The sequence below is a fragment of the Brachionichthys hirsutus genome, chromosome 1, assembly GCF_040956055.1.
Source record: "Brachionichthys hirsutus isolate HB-005 chromosome 1, CSIRO-AGI_Bhir_v1, whole genome shotgun sequence".
NCBI classification, from domain to species: Eukaryota; Metazoa; Chordata; class Actinopteri; order Lophiiformes; family Brachionichthyidae; genus Brachionichthys; species Brachionichthys hirsutus.
Window position 1 is genome coordinate 494407 of NC_090897.1, and position 16457 is coordinate 510863.

The 16457-nt window shown below is 50.0% G+C and overlaps 2 protein-coding genes across 2 annotated transcripts in view; both read left to right on the forward strand.

The window, feature by feature from the left end:
• Positions 1-53, forward strand: part of prmt3 (protein arginine methyltransferase 3) — a 24288-nt gene extending 24235 nt beyond the window's left edge. The window contains exon 18 of the mRNA XM_068740475.1: positions 14-53. Coding sequence (XP_068596576.1) covers positions 14-53 — 40 coding nt within the window. The remainder of the gene's footprint in view (positions 1-13) is intronic.
• A 2702-nt stretch (positions 54-2755) lies between these two features.
• On the forward strand, positions 2756-12900 carry slc6a5 (solute carrier family 6 member 5). The gene is made up of 16 exons (XM_068740486.1): positions 2756-2773; positions 2976-3362; positions 4180-4342; positions 4944-5075; positions 5171-5344; positions 6986-7136; positions 7442-7574; positions 9083-9217; positions 9299-9402; positions 9826-9950; positions 10066-10178; positions 11717-11848; positions 11926-12025; positions 12175-12275; positions 12362-12529; positions 12745-12900. The coding sequence occupies exons 1-16, from the start codon at positions 2756-2758 to the stop codon at positions 12898-12900; spliced, it is 2292 nt and encodes a 763-aa protein (XP_068596587.1).
• Positions 12901-16457: the final 3557 nt, after the last annotated feature.

Sequence of the window (16457 nt, forward strand, 5' to 3'; positions counted from 1 at the left end):
CATTTTCCTGCAGGTTCTCCCCAGAACCGGAACCGGTGCTGAACGCCACCTGACGACCTCGTTACCTGTGGGATGGGCCAACCCGGTGTGAGACCGGTTGAATGACGTGTGTTTAATTAGCTTCCTTTGAGCTAATCTCGCTGAGGAGTCGTCCGTAATCCCAGAGATTAGTGAGTGAATTTAAAGATGGCTGACACGTCTTTACTGTTTTTACTGAGCAGCGCGGCTTACAATTAAATAAAAAGTCGTTCCCTCTCAGCCTGAGACGATCTGTGAGGAAGAGGAGGAGGAAGAGCAGCAGGCTGCAGGTCACGTTGGGATGACAGACCCAGGATCCGTTTCTAAACGATCCACCGGAACCGTAAACGCGTTAAATCTCACGGGCTGATGCGTTCACGGACCTCTGGAAACCGCAGCGCTATTCCTGCAGAAGCCTGTCGGTGGAAATAAGGCGCAAGAATTCAAACTGAATTTATTCATCAGACTAATAATCGATTCTGTTCTCTACCAAACATTCTCAGAATAATTATGACAAACATTTATAATGTTTTTTATTTTTAATATTCCAAAAAAGTTACGATTTTATGTTCTTAGATGAGTAATGTAAAGATTAAAATTAACCGTCTTTATTTTGGCATTTATAACAAAAACTCGTATTTTTTTTTCCAGCATTTTTTTCCGGTGGAATTTACACAAATCCCACGAACTGCAGATGCGTGACGTCAGGAGGGCTGGTGTGATGATGATGATGATGATGATGGTGATGATGATGATGACGATGACGGGGGGCGGGGCTCTGCGTGACCCCCTCTGAGTCACTGCTGTCAGGCGGCCACGATGGATGAAGCTTCTTATCACTCAGGCAGCAGTGGGCGTGATCAATGAATTACAGGCGCCGTTTAATTAACGAGCACGCCCCCCTCCCCCCCCCCCCCCCAACAGCCTGGTCCCGGCGTCGATCTGAAATGCAGATTATCGGTTTTTAAACGTTTGAATCTTCAATAAAAAAAAAGACTAAAATGAATGGAAATTAAAAACCAGTTAAACTTTCTCACGACGACGCGCGTGGAACGATGCGCGTGGAACGATGCGCGTGGAACGACGCGCGTGGAACGACGCGCAGAGATCGATTACAACGATTCTCCGCTGCAGTCAGTGCAGCCGTTTATCTGGACGGAACCGGCCTTTAAATCGGCTGCTGGTGCCGTTATAAATGTTATAAATGTTATAAATGTTAGTCTAATGTGATATTGTTATTCTCTTTTATTTTCCATAGGTTGCTTAGCAACAACACAAACGCCGTCCTGCCGGTTCTGAGATAAGGGTCCAATCTCAGACCGGATGTTTTACGCGCAGCCGGAAGGCCCGAAACGTTCCGCTCGTCACCCTCCGCTGAGAAACAGGAGGCTCACGCACGCTCAGGACTCCGTGCGTGTCCGTCCGTGCGTGTGCGTGATCCGTCTGGAGGGACGGACAAAGCGCAATGCAGTGTTTTGGAATCTGGAACCGGAATCCGGACTCCGATCCATCCTGACTCACGTGACCTCGGACCGGGGCCTCCTGCGGGCTTTGAACAGAGGAGGAGCTTTGTCAGACCCCGCCCACCTCCTATGGTGACGCACGACGGAGCGTTTAGAGCGCGTGCGTCGTGCGTAAAACCCGTCAAGTGGAAAAAAAACTATTTATAGATCGGACAACTTGAGCAGAAAGATTTAAACTTTTTGATTTTTACATCTCAGAATGATTTCATTCACGTGAAATGATGAAGACGGAAAACACGGGACAGACTTCCTGCTGCACGTGCACGAGAAACACCCGACTCAGCATTTGGACCCGCGTGCACACGCGCTGATTGACTCTGATCGTTCCACCAATCAGAACCTGAACCCGGAAATCTGTGAGCTCGTTTGGGATGCGTGTGCGCGAGCATCACGCACATCCACACAGGCTGGTGTGCTCATCAGCTCTGAATGAATCCGACGCGTGCACCTTGCGTAATCAGAACGCACGCAATTCACGCACCCGCGCTCCCGCCGTCCTGGCTCCGGTCGTCCCTTTAAAAATCCGAATCAGCCAATGATTGATCAAACTCCGATTATCAGGAGTGTCACGCGCGCACCGCGCTGACGCAACCGGAGCCGTAGAAAAGCTTTGCGCTGCAACCATCAGTCCGCCCCCAGACCGCCGCCCGTCCGCCAGCAGCAGCCCCCCGCCCCCCCCCCCGGCCCGCGGAGATCTGCGCAAAATGGTGAGTTTCAGAAAACACTTTGATCTTTCTTTCATCTCCAGCTGCGCTTTTATTTCTCTGAAACTAAATCGGAACTATTTTCTCAAACTCAAACTTTATTCTTCTTTCTGTCACCAAGACTTCGATCTGGGTTTTAAACATTCTGAACGGGGAATCAAACTCGTAACCGATTCAGTTTATTTGAAACAGACGTTTATTGTTGATAGCCCCCCCCCCCCATTAAGAATTAAGAACACAACTAATCAGCATTTTTTAAGCGTCACGCAGATTTCTTTTCGTATACTCTGATTTTTTGTTTCTACCCCCCCCCCCCCCCAATAAATATCAGCGGATCATTTATAATCCCGCCGCCCGGTCCGATCACCGCCGGAACGCCGGTGGGGAGCGGAGCCACCGAGACCCGCAGCAGCTTGTCTATTGCCCATAAAATCTGTGTGTGTGTGTGTGTGTGTGTGCGCGCGTGTGTGTGTGTGTGTGCGCGTGTGTGCGTGTGCGTGGCTGAATGACATGAGGGGGAAATGGGGCGTAAAATTAAAGAATCTTGCAGAAAGCGGGAGCTGCAGAAGCAAAGCAACCCCCTCCCACACGCACGCACGCACGCGCACGGTACACTGTGAGCTGGGACTGTACAGCAGCACCGACCGAACCGCGCGCAGAACGCGCGTGCGTGTGGGTCCTGCCGCGGCTGCGGAAGCTTCACGCTCCTCTCTTGTCGCGCACCTTCCAGGATTCCTCTGACCGGAGAGACATGAACCAACAACCGTCCGCTGCCCCGAGCGGCTCCATCCCGGCGCAGCGTCCCGGCGGAGCTGCGGGACTGACCGCGCCCCCCCCGCCGCCGCCGGCCAATGAGAGCAAAACTTTCTGTCCCGCGGAAAACAGCCCGGGAGATGCTGACAGTAAAGCCTACGGGACGTTTAAACGCGCCCCCCCGCCGGTCCCCGGATCAGAGTCCTCCGCTTCGGTCCGGGGGGGGTCCGCCCAGTACGGCGACCCGCTCCGGGCCCCCCCAGAGCAGAACAACGCCGCAGGCAGCTGGACGACGATGAGCCAGACGACCATCGTCCTGGGATCCGACGGGAACACGTCGGTGCGGCCCGGCGCCGGGGCGGGGGTGAGTCCTACCGGGGGGGGACCTCGGGGAGCCCCGTCGGTGAGTGAATGGAGCCTTTCATCCTGATCGATCCGGGTCTGACTCCGGATCAACGCGACCTGACGATCAGACCATAAAAAAGATCATTATGAAAATCAATGATCTATAAAAGACATTTAATTCGGCTCGTTATTGTTTCATCACGTGACATTGACCTCAAGCGGAGGATGCTGCATTAGGCGGTGCCCCCCCCCCCCCCGGGGTAGATTCTGGCGCCCTGTCCCGACCCCTCTGCACCACCACTCCGAACATTAAACCCGCTGTCGGGGAACAGAACGCGTTTCCGGTTCGGCGCCTCTTCCTTTATTTTTGCTCACAGATTAACGGTAACGAGGCTTTAATCGTACTCTCGCGGTATTTTCGTCTCCAATCACACAGTTGGAGGGGCCCAGAAGTGCTCTCCGACTGAGAGGCAAGATGCTGCGCAGGGGACCCCCCCAGCGCCCCCGCCAGCGCCCCCCCCAGCAGCCCCCCATGATGGTTTTATCCGTCGGCTTTGATGCGGTTCTTTTTATGACCAGCAGAAATGACGCGTTGTTAGCCTGTTAGCCTGTTAGCCGCTCTTTTAATATAGAGGACAATAAAAAAAATTAAATTTTAATTTTCTACTACATTTAGGATTAAATTAAAGTAATTGAATTAAAGTAATTCGGTGTGAACTTTTTTTTATTTTTAACGTGAATATAAATGTCTGCGTTAAACCGGAGTCACTTCTGTTAATAATAATTATTCATATTTTCTGATCGGCTGGACAATGATCGAATGTTCTTCCTCCCAGACTGATGATGATGATGATGATGATGATGATGATGGAGGGGATGAGAACAAGGCCCGCGGGAACTGGTCCAACAAGCTGGACTTTATTCTGTCCATGGTCGGCTACGCGGTGGGGCTCGGGAACGTGTGGAGGTTCCCTTATCTCGCCTTCCAAAACGGGGGAGGTAAGAAGGCATCCAGGACTCTGACGTCACCAGCTCATTTCTCCTTTGATCCCTGCAGGCCTTTAATCAGGAGAAATGATCAAACGCATAAAAAAATAGCAAAAGATTTCGAGTGTTTAACGAAAGTAATAAAATAAATACTAGTGCGCCATTTTAATTAAAATAATAATAATAATATAATAATAATAATGATAATAATGAAACTATAATAATAATGATGATACTATAATGATAATAATAATAATAGTGATAATATAATAACAATATAATATAATAATAGTGATACTAATGATAATATAATAATAAATATAATAATAATGATTATTATAGTGATCATATAATAATAATAATATAATAATTATTATTATTATATAATAATAATAATATAATTATTATTATTATTATTATATAATAATAATATAATAATAATAATAATAATTATAGTGATCATATAATAATTATAATTATATACTAATAATAATAATTATAGTGATCATATAATAATAATAATAATAATATAATAACATAATAATAGTGATCATGTGGTTTCTCGCTCTCAGCGCTCCCTCTTTGACCTCCGGCCTGTTTCCTGTCCCCCCAGGAGCTTTTTTGATCCCCTACCTCACAATGCTGGGCATTGCGGGGATCCCCATCTTTTTGCTGGAGGTGTCCCTGGGCCAGTTTGCCAGCCAGGGGCCCGTGTCCGTCTGGAAATGCATCCCGGCCCTCCAAGGTAAACGCCCACCGGAACAAGGTCATTTGTTTTCATCACGACTTCCCACCTTCCTTAAGAGTAATTGTATATTTCGTCTCATTTATTTACTTTAGGTTGCGGGATTGCCATGTTGATAATATCTGTCTTGATAGCCATTTACTATAACATTATAATGTGCTGGACACTGTACTACCTGTTCGCTTCGTTGAAGGGCTCACTACCTTGGGCTCACTGTAGGAATGAATGGAACACGGTGGAATGTAAGGACAAAGACATGCTGCTGCTAGGTGAGACACGCACACGCACGCGCACGCACGCACACACCTCTCCACCATGCGCAATGCGTCACGACTCCCTGAGCGGAGGTGAATCCTGACCTGAAGTCCCGCAGACAACCCGCAGCTTCTCAACCAACGTGACGCGTGATGACGTCAGTGCTGAGTTTTATTCCGCTCAAATACGCTCTTTTTGTTTTGTTCTGTGGATGAGATCGAACGTGTTCGGTATCAATCCGCACCGATTACAGATCGAACGTGTTCGGGATCAATCCGCACCGATCACAGATCGAACGTGTTCGTTATCAATCCGCACCGATCACAGATCGAACGTGTTCGTTATCAATCCGCACCGATCACCGATCGAACGTGTTCGGTATCAATCCGCACCGATCACAGATCGAACGTGTTCGGGATCAATCCGCACCGATCACAGATCGAACGTGTTCGGTATCAATCCGCACCGATTACAGATCGAACGTGTTCGGTATCAATCCGCACCGATTACAGATCGAACGTGTTCGGTATCAATCCGCACCGATTACAGATCGAACGTGTTCGGGATCAATCCGCACCGATCACAGATCGAACGTGTTCGGGATCAATCCGCACCGATCACAGATCGAACGTGTTCGGGATCAATCCGCACCGATCACAGATCGAACGTGTTCGGTATCAATCCGCACCGATTACAGATCGAACGTGTTCGGTATCAATCCGCACCGATTACAGATCGAACGTGTTCGGTATCAATCCGCACCGATCACAGATCGAACGTGCGTTCGTTCGCTGAAATATTCGCCGAATCAGCACAAAACTGCTTGCTTGACAAATTTACTGTACCGGATGAGGCGCTGCAGTGACGCCGAGACTGACGCCTGCTGGCCGCGACAGGAATTACAGGCCCACTCCGCGCTGTAGTCTCTCTCTCACTCTCTCACTTTCATACAGGAATAAGGGAAAGATTAGAATTTACACACAAATTACAATGAAATTATTCACAGAGTAATGAATATTAAATTAAATTAATGCTACATAAACTGGGAATGTTCATATCACGTCTGCGTTTAGTGTAAAATAAAGCATTAATCATTTATTAGCCGTGAAAGATGATACATATTTTTAATACTCTTTTTAATAATAGTATTTTCGTGTCAAAAACTTATTTTAATTAATTTATATTTTGAGGCCATATTTGGGTTAAACTCAAAATAGAACTGCAACACATTCATTTAACTTATAATTAAAAAAGATGGAGTTAATTATCTCTGGTTTTAGCACAAATGTGTTTGTGACTTTGTCATCATGTCGTCATCCACCCGCGAACACGTGGAAGATTACGACGTTGATTAAGCTGCGTGACGTCAGTCGTAGTAATAAAAGGCCAGTCAGCATGATCGTTGACATTTCAGTCGGACTTTGTCTTTGAATTTGAATCATTCCGGATCCTGCAGAAATTAAAAGAGAAAGTTCGTCCTCACATTTCTGTATTACGTGTTTATAAAACACAATCTTCTATTTCCTGAAATGCGACATCAGAATGATTCATTTCACATCGATGCGTCCCGGTTTCCACCGTTCGCCCACCGGTCGTGGAACCGGGCGGCTCGCTCCGTGTCTCCCAGCTGACGTGTCGGTTTGTGATTGGAACAGACGCGTGCGTCCTCCGGGACAGAAACGTCACCTCCATCAGGAACTCGTCGTTGTGCGTGTCCGCCCACGCAGTGGGGAACCTGAGCAAACTGATCAACCTGACCGTGGAGGGCAACAAGACCTACGTCAGCCCCAGCGAGGAGTACTTCAAGTGAGTTCTGACGTCAGACATGCAGGCTTCCTCCGTTTGCTTCCTGTTTGCTGCATGCTTCCTGTTTGCTTCCTGTTTGCTGCATGCTTCCTGTTTGATGCATGCTTCCTGTTTGCTGCCTGCTTCCTGTTTGCTGCCCGCTTCCTGTTTGCTGCCCGCTTCCTGTTTGCTTCCTGTTTGCTGCCTGCTTCCTGTTTGCTTCCTGTTTGCTGCATGCTTCCTGTTTGCTGCCCGCTTCCTGTTTGCTGCCTGCTTCCTGTTTGCTTCCTGTTTGCTTCCTGTTTGATGCCTGCTTCTTCCTGCAGGTACAACGTGCTGCACATCTCTAAAGGCATTGAATATCCAGGAGACATCCGCTGGCCTCTGGCAGGCTGTCTGCTGCTGGCCTGGTTCATCGTCTACGCCTCTCTGGCCAAAGGAATCAAGTCCTCCGGAAAGGTAGGGAGGAAGGGAGGAAGGAAGGGAGGAAGGGAGGGAGGAAGGAAAGGAGGGAGGGAGGAAGGAAGAAGAAGAAGTGAACAAATCCTTAATTTAGATTTTATTTCTGAATTGTAGTTTTTTTGGGTCAAACATGTTGGATGTCAATAAAATGAGTGAATGAATGAAACTCCAGCAGAAACGTTCCCGTGGGAACACTCTGGAGCTGAACGCTTGTTTAATGGCGCCCTCTAGTGGTGAAGGATGAGACATGCACTGTTGTTGTTTTTAATCTGTAAGACATTTTAGAAGCACCAAACCAGGATTCCATTATTCTCCTGAACACCAGACCAAGATGGGAATTTATTTTAAATCATAGTGATAATAAAGAATGCAGCCTCGTGGGTAGTACTCGTGGGTAGTACTGTTGGGTAGTACTCGTGGGTAGTACTCATGGGTAGTACTCATGGGTAGTACTCGTGGGTAGTACTGTTGGGTAGTACTCGTGGGTAGTACTCATGGGTAGTACTCGTGGGTAGTACTCGTGGGTAGTACTCGTGGGTAGTACTCATGGGTAGTACTCTTGGATAGTACTCTTGGGTAGTACTTGTGGGTAGTACTCGTGGGTAGTACTGGTGGGTAGTACTCGTGGGTAGTACTCATGGGTAGTACTCTTGGATAGTACTCTTGGGTAGTACTTGTGGGTAGTACTCGTGGGTAGTACTCGTGGGTAGTACTCGTGGGTAGTACTCGTGGGTAGTACTCATGGGTAGTACTCTTGGATAGTACTCTTGGGTAGTACTGGTGGGTAGTACTCGTGGGTAGTACTCTTGGGTAGGCCTGCCAACATAAATAAGAAAGTCATACCGGATCGGTCGAGGCCCAGCTGCGTTGTTAACGCAGGACTCGGATTACTGTGAGTCGAAGGCAGCGACGAAGAAGAGGAGGAAGAGTACCACAGACGCAACGTTAGCGTTGAGGCTAACAATGGAGAAGTACAGGGAAGGTCAGAAGGAGCTGCATTGTGTCTTTGTAGATCTAGAGAAAGCCTAGGACAGGGAGCCCAGAGAGGTACTGTGGTACTGCATGAGGTCTGGAGGGACAGAGAAGTACTTCAGAGTACTTCAGGTCATGCAGGACGGCAGTCCTCGTCTCCGACCTGCCATTCTCTCTCTCTCTCTCTCTCTCTCTCTCAGACAGATGGCCGTCCACCATGAGCCTAGGTTCTGTCCAAGGTTTCTGCCCGTTAAAGGGAAGTTTTTCCTTGCCTCCGTTGCTCTTGTGGGTCACGTTGGGTTCTGTGTTTCCCTGCTAATCCTGTAAAGTGCCTTGAGATGACTTCCTGTTGTGATCTGGCGCTATAGAAATAAAACTGAATTGAATTGAATTGAGTGACGTGTCCAGTAGGAGTAACAGGACTTTAGGGTCGAGGTGGGATGCACCAGGGATCAGCTCTGAGCCCCTTTTTGGTTGCCATGGTGATGGACAGACTGACAGACGAGGTGATGTTTTTCCTCCCCCCCCTTCAGGTGGTTTACTTCACCGCTACGTTTCCCTACGTGGTGCTGGTCATCCTCCTGATCAGGGGGGTCACCCTCCCCGGAGCCTTCGACGGCATCCTCTACTTCATCACGCCCAAGTGGGAGAAATTAAACGACGCCAAGGTCAGCCGTCTGATTCGCCCGTGGTGCGTTCAGGGTCCGGCGCCCTCACCTGCTCCCCTCTCCCCCCCTCCCCCCCGACAGGTGTGGAAAGACGCCGCCACTCAGATCTTCTTCTCCCTGTCGGCCGCCTGGGGGGGGCTCATCACGCTCTCCTCCTACAATAAGTTCCACAATAACTGCTACAGGTAAACACACCAAAGGTAAACCGTGCTCCTGGCGTCATAGACACGCAACACACCGTAAAGTGGCGACTCGCGCAGCATGCAGTTCGTTTGTTAGTATTTTAACGCAGTAAATTAAAGGAGTACTTGCTATCAGGATTTATTTGCATGTTTAAGGATCTTTTGGGTGTTTTCCTACCTTCAGCAATGCAGTAATAATGAACACCTTTCCAGAGCCCTCTGTCTGCCGTATGTATTCCTGCCGCCAGAGGGCGCCACTGTTTCTCTTAGCGTGTAAACGACAAGGATCTCTCGTGTCACATCAAGCAGCGTCGTCACGTTCTGTATTATTGATTTAAATCACGTTTTTATTGCTGCTACATTGAGTTAGCTGCTCGTGCCGCTTCTCATTCATCCTCTGCTTCGCCCCGCCCCCTTCCCCTGCAGGGACACCGTCATCGTGACGTGTGTGAACAGCGCCACCAGTATATTTGCCGGCTTTGTCATCTTCTCCGTGATTGGTTTCATGGCACATGAGTTGAAGGTGCCGATAGAGCAGGTAGCAGACGAAGGTGAGACACCGAGCCGGAAGCTGCTCACCGGCACACGACAAATTCAATCTATCGATCTGTTAGTGACGTAAGGGTATCCTCACGTGCGTGTGCGTGTGCGTGCGTGTGCGTGCAGGTCCAGGCATCGCGTTCGTGGTGTATCCAGAGGCCTTAACCAGACTTCCTCTGTCTCCTTTCTGGGCGATCATCTTCTTCCTCATGCTGCTGACTCTTGGCCTGGATACCATGGTAACCACGGCTGCGTGTGTGCGCGTGCGTGCGTGCGTATATTTGTAGCTACAGTGCTCACATGCCTTAACAAAGAAAATGATATTGTTAGTCAGGATATTCTCCAGGTTTATAATCAATTAGTCGTTCGAGTCTGATTACTAACTAGCTCTGTTAAAAGAAGCGCTGACTAGTTAGCTAGGAGCTAACTAATTAGCTAGCTAGCTGACTAGTTAGCTCCTAGCTAACCATCTCATTCATCCGTGAGTGGCTGGGTTTTGGTCATGTTAGCTCAGAACTGAGGACGTGCCGTTTCCATTGCGAGATATAGCTCCTGTGCTAATGCTAACAATTAGCAACTGCGGCTTCAGACGCCCGGGGAATGAAGCTAAAGTGTAGCATCTACGCTGCTAGCTCCGGCGTCCTAGCCGGCTGGCTGCTAACTTTGTGTGTCATTGAGGACGGACCGGAAACAGGAAGTGTGCGGTAGAGATTATATTTAATCCTAAATAACAAGGAATCAATAAAACAATCCTCATGACATAACATCTACTTAAATAATAATAATTAATAAATAAGATATCCTCAAATCAACAAACCCGATTGTCATGCCTAATGACATGAAAACAAAAAGCGGATTGCGCCATCTGGTGGACATAAATGATGGAATCGCGATTAATTTTTTAACTGTTGATTTTATAGATTTGAATCGTCACTCATTTGTGTTGATTTTTAAATGAAGTTTAGATTTACCAAAAATGTTCAATGCGTCCGTTTTCATGAAGCACGACTCACGGTCAGTCAGTGATAATCTGGGATTAGATCTGGAATTAGATCTGGGATTAGATCTGGGATTAGATCCTGGTGGAACAAACGCACGAGTCCCTGGCGTGTCAGCATCCTGCTGCATCCCCGGGTACGATACGTCCATCTGAAACTCCTCCTCCTTCCGGCGGCGGCGGCGCGTTAAACCGCAGGTCAGCAAAAACGGTAAATGAGGACGTCTGCCGGCTGCTTTGCTGCCGAGAGCGTCGCCACGGTAACCGGCTCCGGATGTTGATGGGAAATGAGTTCTGGGAGCTGAGGAGGAAGGAGAGGACACACACACACAGACACACACACACAGACACACACACACACACAGACACAGACACAGACAGACACACACACACACACAGACACACACACACAGACACACACACACAGACACACACACACAGACACACACACACAGACACACACACACAGACACACACACAGACACAGACAGACACACACACACACACAGACACAGACACACACACAGACACAGACAGACACACACACACACACAGACACACATACACACACACACACAGACACACACAGACACACACACACACACAGACACAGACACAGACAGACACACACACACAGACGCACACACACACACAGACACACACACACAGACACACACACAGACAGACACAGACACACACACACAGACACACACACACACGCACCATACCAACCTCCCCCCCCCCTCCCCCTCCTCCTCCCCTCCCCCCCCCCCCCTCCAGTTCGCCACCATCGAGACCATCGTGACCTCCGTGTCCGACGAGTTCCCCAGATACCTGAGGAGACACAAGCCCGTGTTCACGCTGGCGTGCTGCGGCTGCTTCTTCGTCCTGGGATTCCCCATGATCACGGAGGTAGGACGCCGAGGGGGGGGCTGCACCGACGCACACACGCTGATTGACCCCCCCCGTTGTCTCTGTGTCCGGGACAGAACGGGATGTACATGCTGCAGCTGGTGGACACGTTCGCTGCGTCCTACTCGCTGGTCATCATCGCCATCTTTGAGCTGGTGGGCGTGTCTTACCTTTATGGTGAGTGGTGGGACTATTATGACCCCGGGAGGGTGTCATCCCAGCGGTGACCACTGGGTGTCTCTGTTACACCGTCGTCCCGCTCAGGCGGGCGCCCCGTCCTGAGCTCAGGTGAATAGACGCCCCCCCCCCCCCCCCCCCCCCCGCAGGGCTGCAGCGTTTCTGTGAGGACATTGAGATGATGATCGGCTTCCAGCCGAACCGGTTCTGGAGACTCTGCTGGGCCTTCGTGACGCCGACCATCCTGACGGTAGCGTTGGTTCTTCCCACCAGCTGATGAACGGGGCGGGGCTCACACCGGCTGCACTGAGGGGGCGTGTCTTTACCGTTGTGCAGGGCATCCTGGGCCTCAGCCTGTACCAGTGGAAGGTCATGACCTACGAGGACTACGCCTACCCCCCCTGGTCCATGGTCATGGGCTGGCTCATGGTCATCTGCTCCGTCATCTGGATCCCCATCATGTTCCTCATCAAGATGCACCTCGCCCCCGGCACCGTGAGGGAGGTAAGGAGGAGGCGGGGCCACGGCGAGGAGGAATCAATAGCCCGATCTGATTAGCAGGGGGAGGAGCCTCAGCAGCTTCCCGTCATTCAGTGGAAGAAACTCTTCATCAGTTTCATCATTGTCTGATTAGCGTAGCATCAGGCTAATAGCTGCATGCTAGTACCCGGGGGGGTCCTGGTCTCCACCCTCACTTCCTGTTTGCTCCGCCCTCACAGCGCCTGAAGCTGGTCTGCTCCCCCCAGCCCGACTGGGGTCCCTTCCTGATGAAGCACCGTGGCGAGCGCTACAAGAACATGATCGACCCGCTGGGGACCAACTCCCTCGGCCTCAAACTGCCCCCCAAGGACTTCCAGCTGGGCTCCTACCAGTAGGTGGCGCTCCGGCAGCGCCACCTGGAGGGGGGGCACACCTTCCTTGTCTCTTCCATTTGTCCGTCAGCCTCTTTGCTTCCCGTCTTCCTACCTACGGGTGTGCAAATGGCCTCCAGGCTTCCTGTTGGCTCCTCCTACGGCGCATCGAGTCACCGATGCTTCCTGTTTGCTCCTCCTACATCGCATCGAGTCGCCGCTGCTTCCTGTTGGCTCCTCCTCCATCGCATCGAGTTGTCGCTGCTTCCTGTTGGCTCCTCCTCCATCGCATCGAGTCGCCGCTGCTTCCTGTTGGCTCCTCCTACATCGCTCCTTACAGCTGAGGCTCGGGACGCCGTCTCTTTTACGTCTTGTCCGCTGTCGCCCTCTGCTGGACCGTCTTCCTGTCGGACTCGCCCGCCCTTCTTTAGCCGGTGCTGACGTGCCCTTTAAATCCTCACCTGAGAGCCACACCCGCTTTAGATGCATTTATTACTGTGTGTATTGTGAGCCATTAGTGAGTCCATCACTAGAATATATCTAGACGAATACTTAGAAGTACTAAATGTATATATATATGTAGTGGGGCGAGCCGGGCTGAGAGTGTGTGAGTGTTCTCACTAGCTTTACTAGCTGTATTATAACTTATAAACTCCTCTAAAGTCTTCCGTGTGTCTTGTTGCGTGTGTGTTGTTGCGTGTGCACGTGTTCAGCGGGGAGGGGTGCATTCAAACGGCCCGTGTCCGTCCTGCAGGTGTTCTTCGTCTCTTGATGTTTGTGGCAGAGACCTTCGCTTCTCGGCGTGTCCTCGTGAAAAACAGGCTCTCAGGTAAACTCGATTCCTCCGCCGGCGGCCGGAGGGGAGACGGAGATCAGCCATCCTAACGTCGACCTTTACCGGAGTCGGAACCGGAACCGGAACCGGAACGTCGCTTTGCCCGTCGGTTGGGCCTGGCGACGCTTGCGGATGCTTCTACCTGTGTTTCTACCTGTGTTTCTACCTGTGTGTAGCTGAAGCAGGTACCTTTCATTATAAGTAGAGCGTAGTCGGATGGAAAACAGTATTTAGTTGAGTCACAAGCAAACAATCGTCGGACCGGCTCGGACGTGTGCGTCCGTCGAGACGCCGCCCAGACCTGCTTCGTTACACCTTTTATCTTTAACCTTTTGACCTCTTGGTCTTTAATTCCTGAGCGACTGAAGCGCTTTTAAATGCAGGCTGTAAGCGAGGACGCGATTCGACCGGCTGAAAGGACGGCTACAGCCATTTGGCGATGTTGGGCCGCCATCGTGAACTCGAGCTCCGTAAAGCGAACCTTTTTCACGCGCTCTGAAACACCTGAGTCCTCCGGCGCCGCCCTGCTGGCTGTGGGGGGAGATACGCTTATTGCAGCAACACTTGAGTTCTGCAGCCTTTTATTCTCTCAGATAAATCTGAATGATTTCCTGTCGGGCCACAGATAAATAGTTTAATATATTTGTGTTTCCATTCGCTGAGGATTTATTTAAATCCGCTTGGCTTTGTGAAATATAAGCGCTTGGACGTGTGGTTTGTGTTGCTGTGCGTGTCGGTGTGCAGTAAATAGTGTGAGTCTGCATGTTTACTTTAGGAAACGCTTCGTTCTGCTGAACGGTAAAAACGTAACCCCCCCCCCCCCCCCCCCCCAACTAAACGTAACCGTCAGTTCGCTTTGCCTGCAAGTCGACTTTGGGCAGTATAGATAACCAAAGAAAGAACTTTAACTTGGGGCGTCGACCAGAAGGAGAAGGAAGGCGTCGTCTGCGTATGTAGAGAGTTGATACTGCCATTCCTAGAAGTAGTGTTCTTTGATGTTTGCCAATACGTTACAAACGCCCTTCAGGTAACCTTTGGCCTTATAGGTGTCCTCTAATGGTAGAATATTGTATGTATTCCAACAATAACTCCGCACAGTTGCTTATCGTCTGTCTGATATGGTAAGAGTATTCCTATTGTTCTGTCTGTTGTGTCTTTTCGGCACTTTATTGTCCGACCTATGAATGCATAGGGTACATTTCTAATTACTTGAGTAATGTCATATATTCCAGTGTGTACTACGTGAGGTACTGCTGCCTATGGATATAGATGTGCCTCCAACAGCCCATCACATCCTCTGATTTCGAGGTAGAGACTAGATATATAACAAATACGTTTTAAAATCGATGTACGATGTAAAAAAGAAAATCTATATATATATGTGAAATGCATCTATTTATTTCTAATATCATCCATATATGAGGCCCTACCTCACATTTTCTATTTATGTATAGAAATGCAATTGGATTATAGTCTCTTTGCCAATAATAATATATCGCTATCATATCCTGAAATGTATAACCAATAAACCAATAAATAGATAAATATTATTGTTTTCTTTTCTTTGTCGCTGGCTTCTTTCAGACGCCCCCCCCCCCCCCACGATCGGTCGACCTGAGACCAGCCAATCAGCTTCTAAGTAGCTCCAGGAGGAAACAAAACATTACAAACTGTTTATTGTTTACCGGAGAGTCCTGATCAAAGAGGAAGAGAAGCGGCGCTGCGGGCGCAGCCCACGTGACGTCACGCGGGCGCGCTGCCTGCCGGCGCCGCCCACGGGACAAGCCCCGCCTCCTCGCCTCAGTGAAGCGAGCTGCTGAGGACGAGGAGCGATGCCAACAGTTTATGTTAAAGAAAAATGGGACCGGAACAGAGCGCCTGTGTCACACCCCCCCGCCGAGCCGTCATGATGTCACCATCGGTCTCGCCTCTGATTGGCTGTTACGCCCTTGCTCTGATAGAAATATGCTAATGCTTAAAGTTAGCGATTGGCCCACCTGAGGCTAACAGATACCTTTGAGCACAGCATGGTATTTTATTTTGACAATTCTGAAAGGAAGTTCTGCCATGTGATCCAGCGCCATTGGCTGGAGGCGGCCATCTTGTGCTGTTTCACCTGGACGACTGCCTGGGGAAGGTTCAGGTGTGTTTCTGGATGTTTCGACGCGGCCTGAAGCCGGGACGAGGTCCACTTCGGCGGTCGGAGGTACCGTCGACCGTTCGTGATGCACATCCAACCGGTCGGTACCGGTAGCGTCTCTTCTATGACTCAACACGACTTGAGTCAGGGGGCGGAGCCTCTGGCCATACAGACACTCCTCACACTTCTATTGGCTCCTGAGTGGCGTTGGGCTTCATTTGGGTTTCAATGATTCTGGTTCTGTTTGAGGGGCGGGGCCAGGAGTGCGTGTGGAAAATGACGTGAATATTTAAGCGTTCCGATGTTTGTTTCCGCTCCCGGACTTCCTGCCGCCGCTGAAGGACGAATCCCCGGCTTGGACGGAGACGATTGTTTATTTACGCGCTCATTCCCGCCGGAGCCGCTCGATGTGAGGCGGCGACTCGTTTTCCTCGTGTCCTTTCGGGAGAATTCCGAAGCCAATATTCCCGACACGGTGATGATAATCGCGCTTGTTGTCTCATCGAGAATGAGACCGGCGTCGGCGCGAGAGGCCTTTGGGCGAGCGGGCGTCGCCGTCTGTCCGCCGTGTCCCGGTCCAGATGGACGGTCTCGCTCCGGAAATGG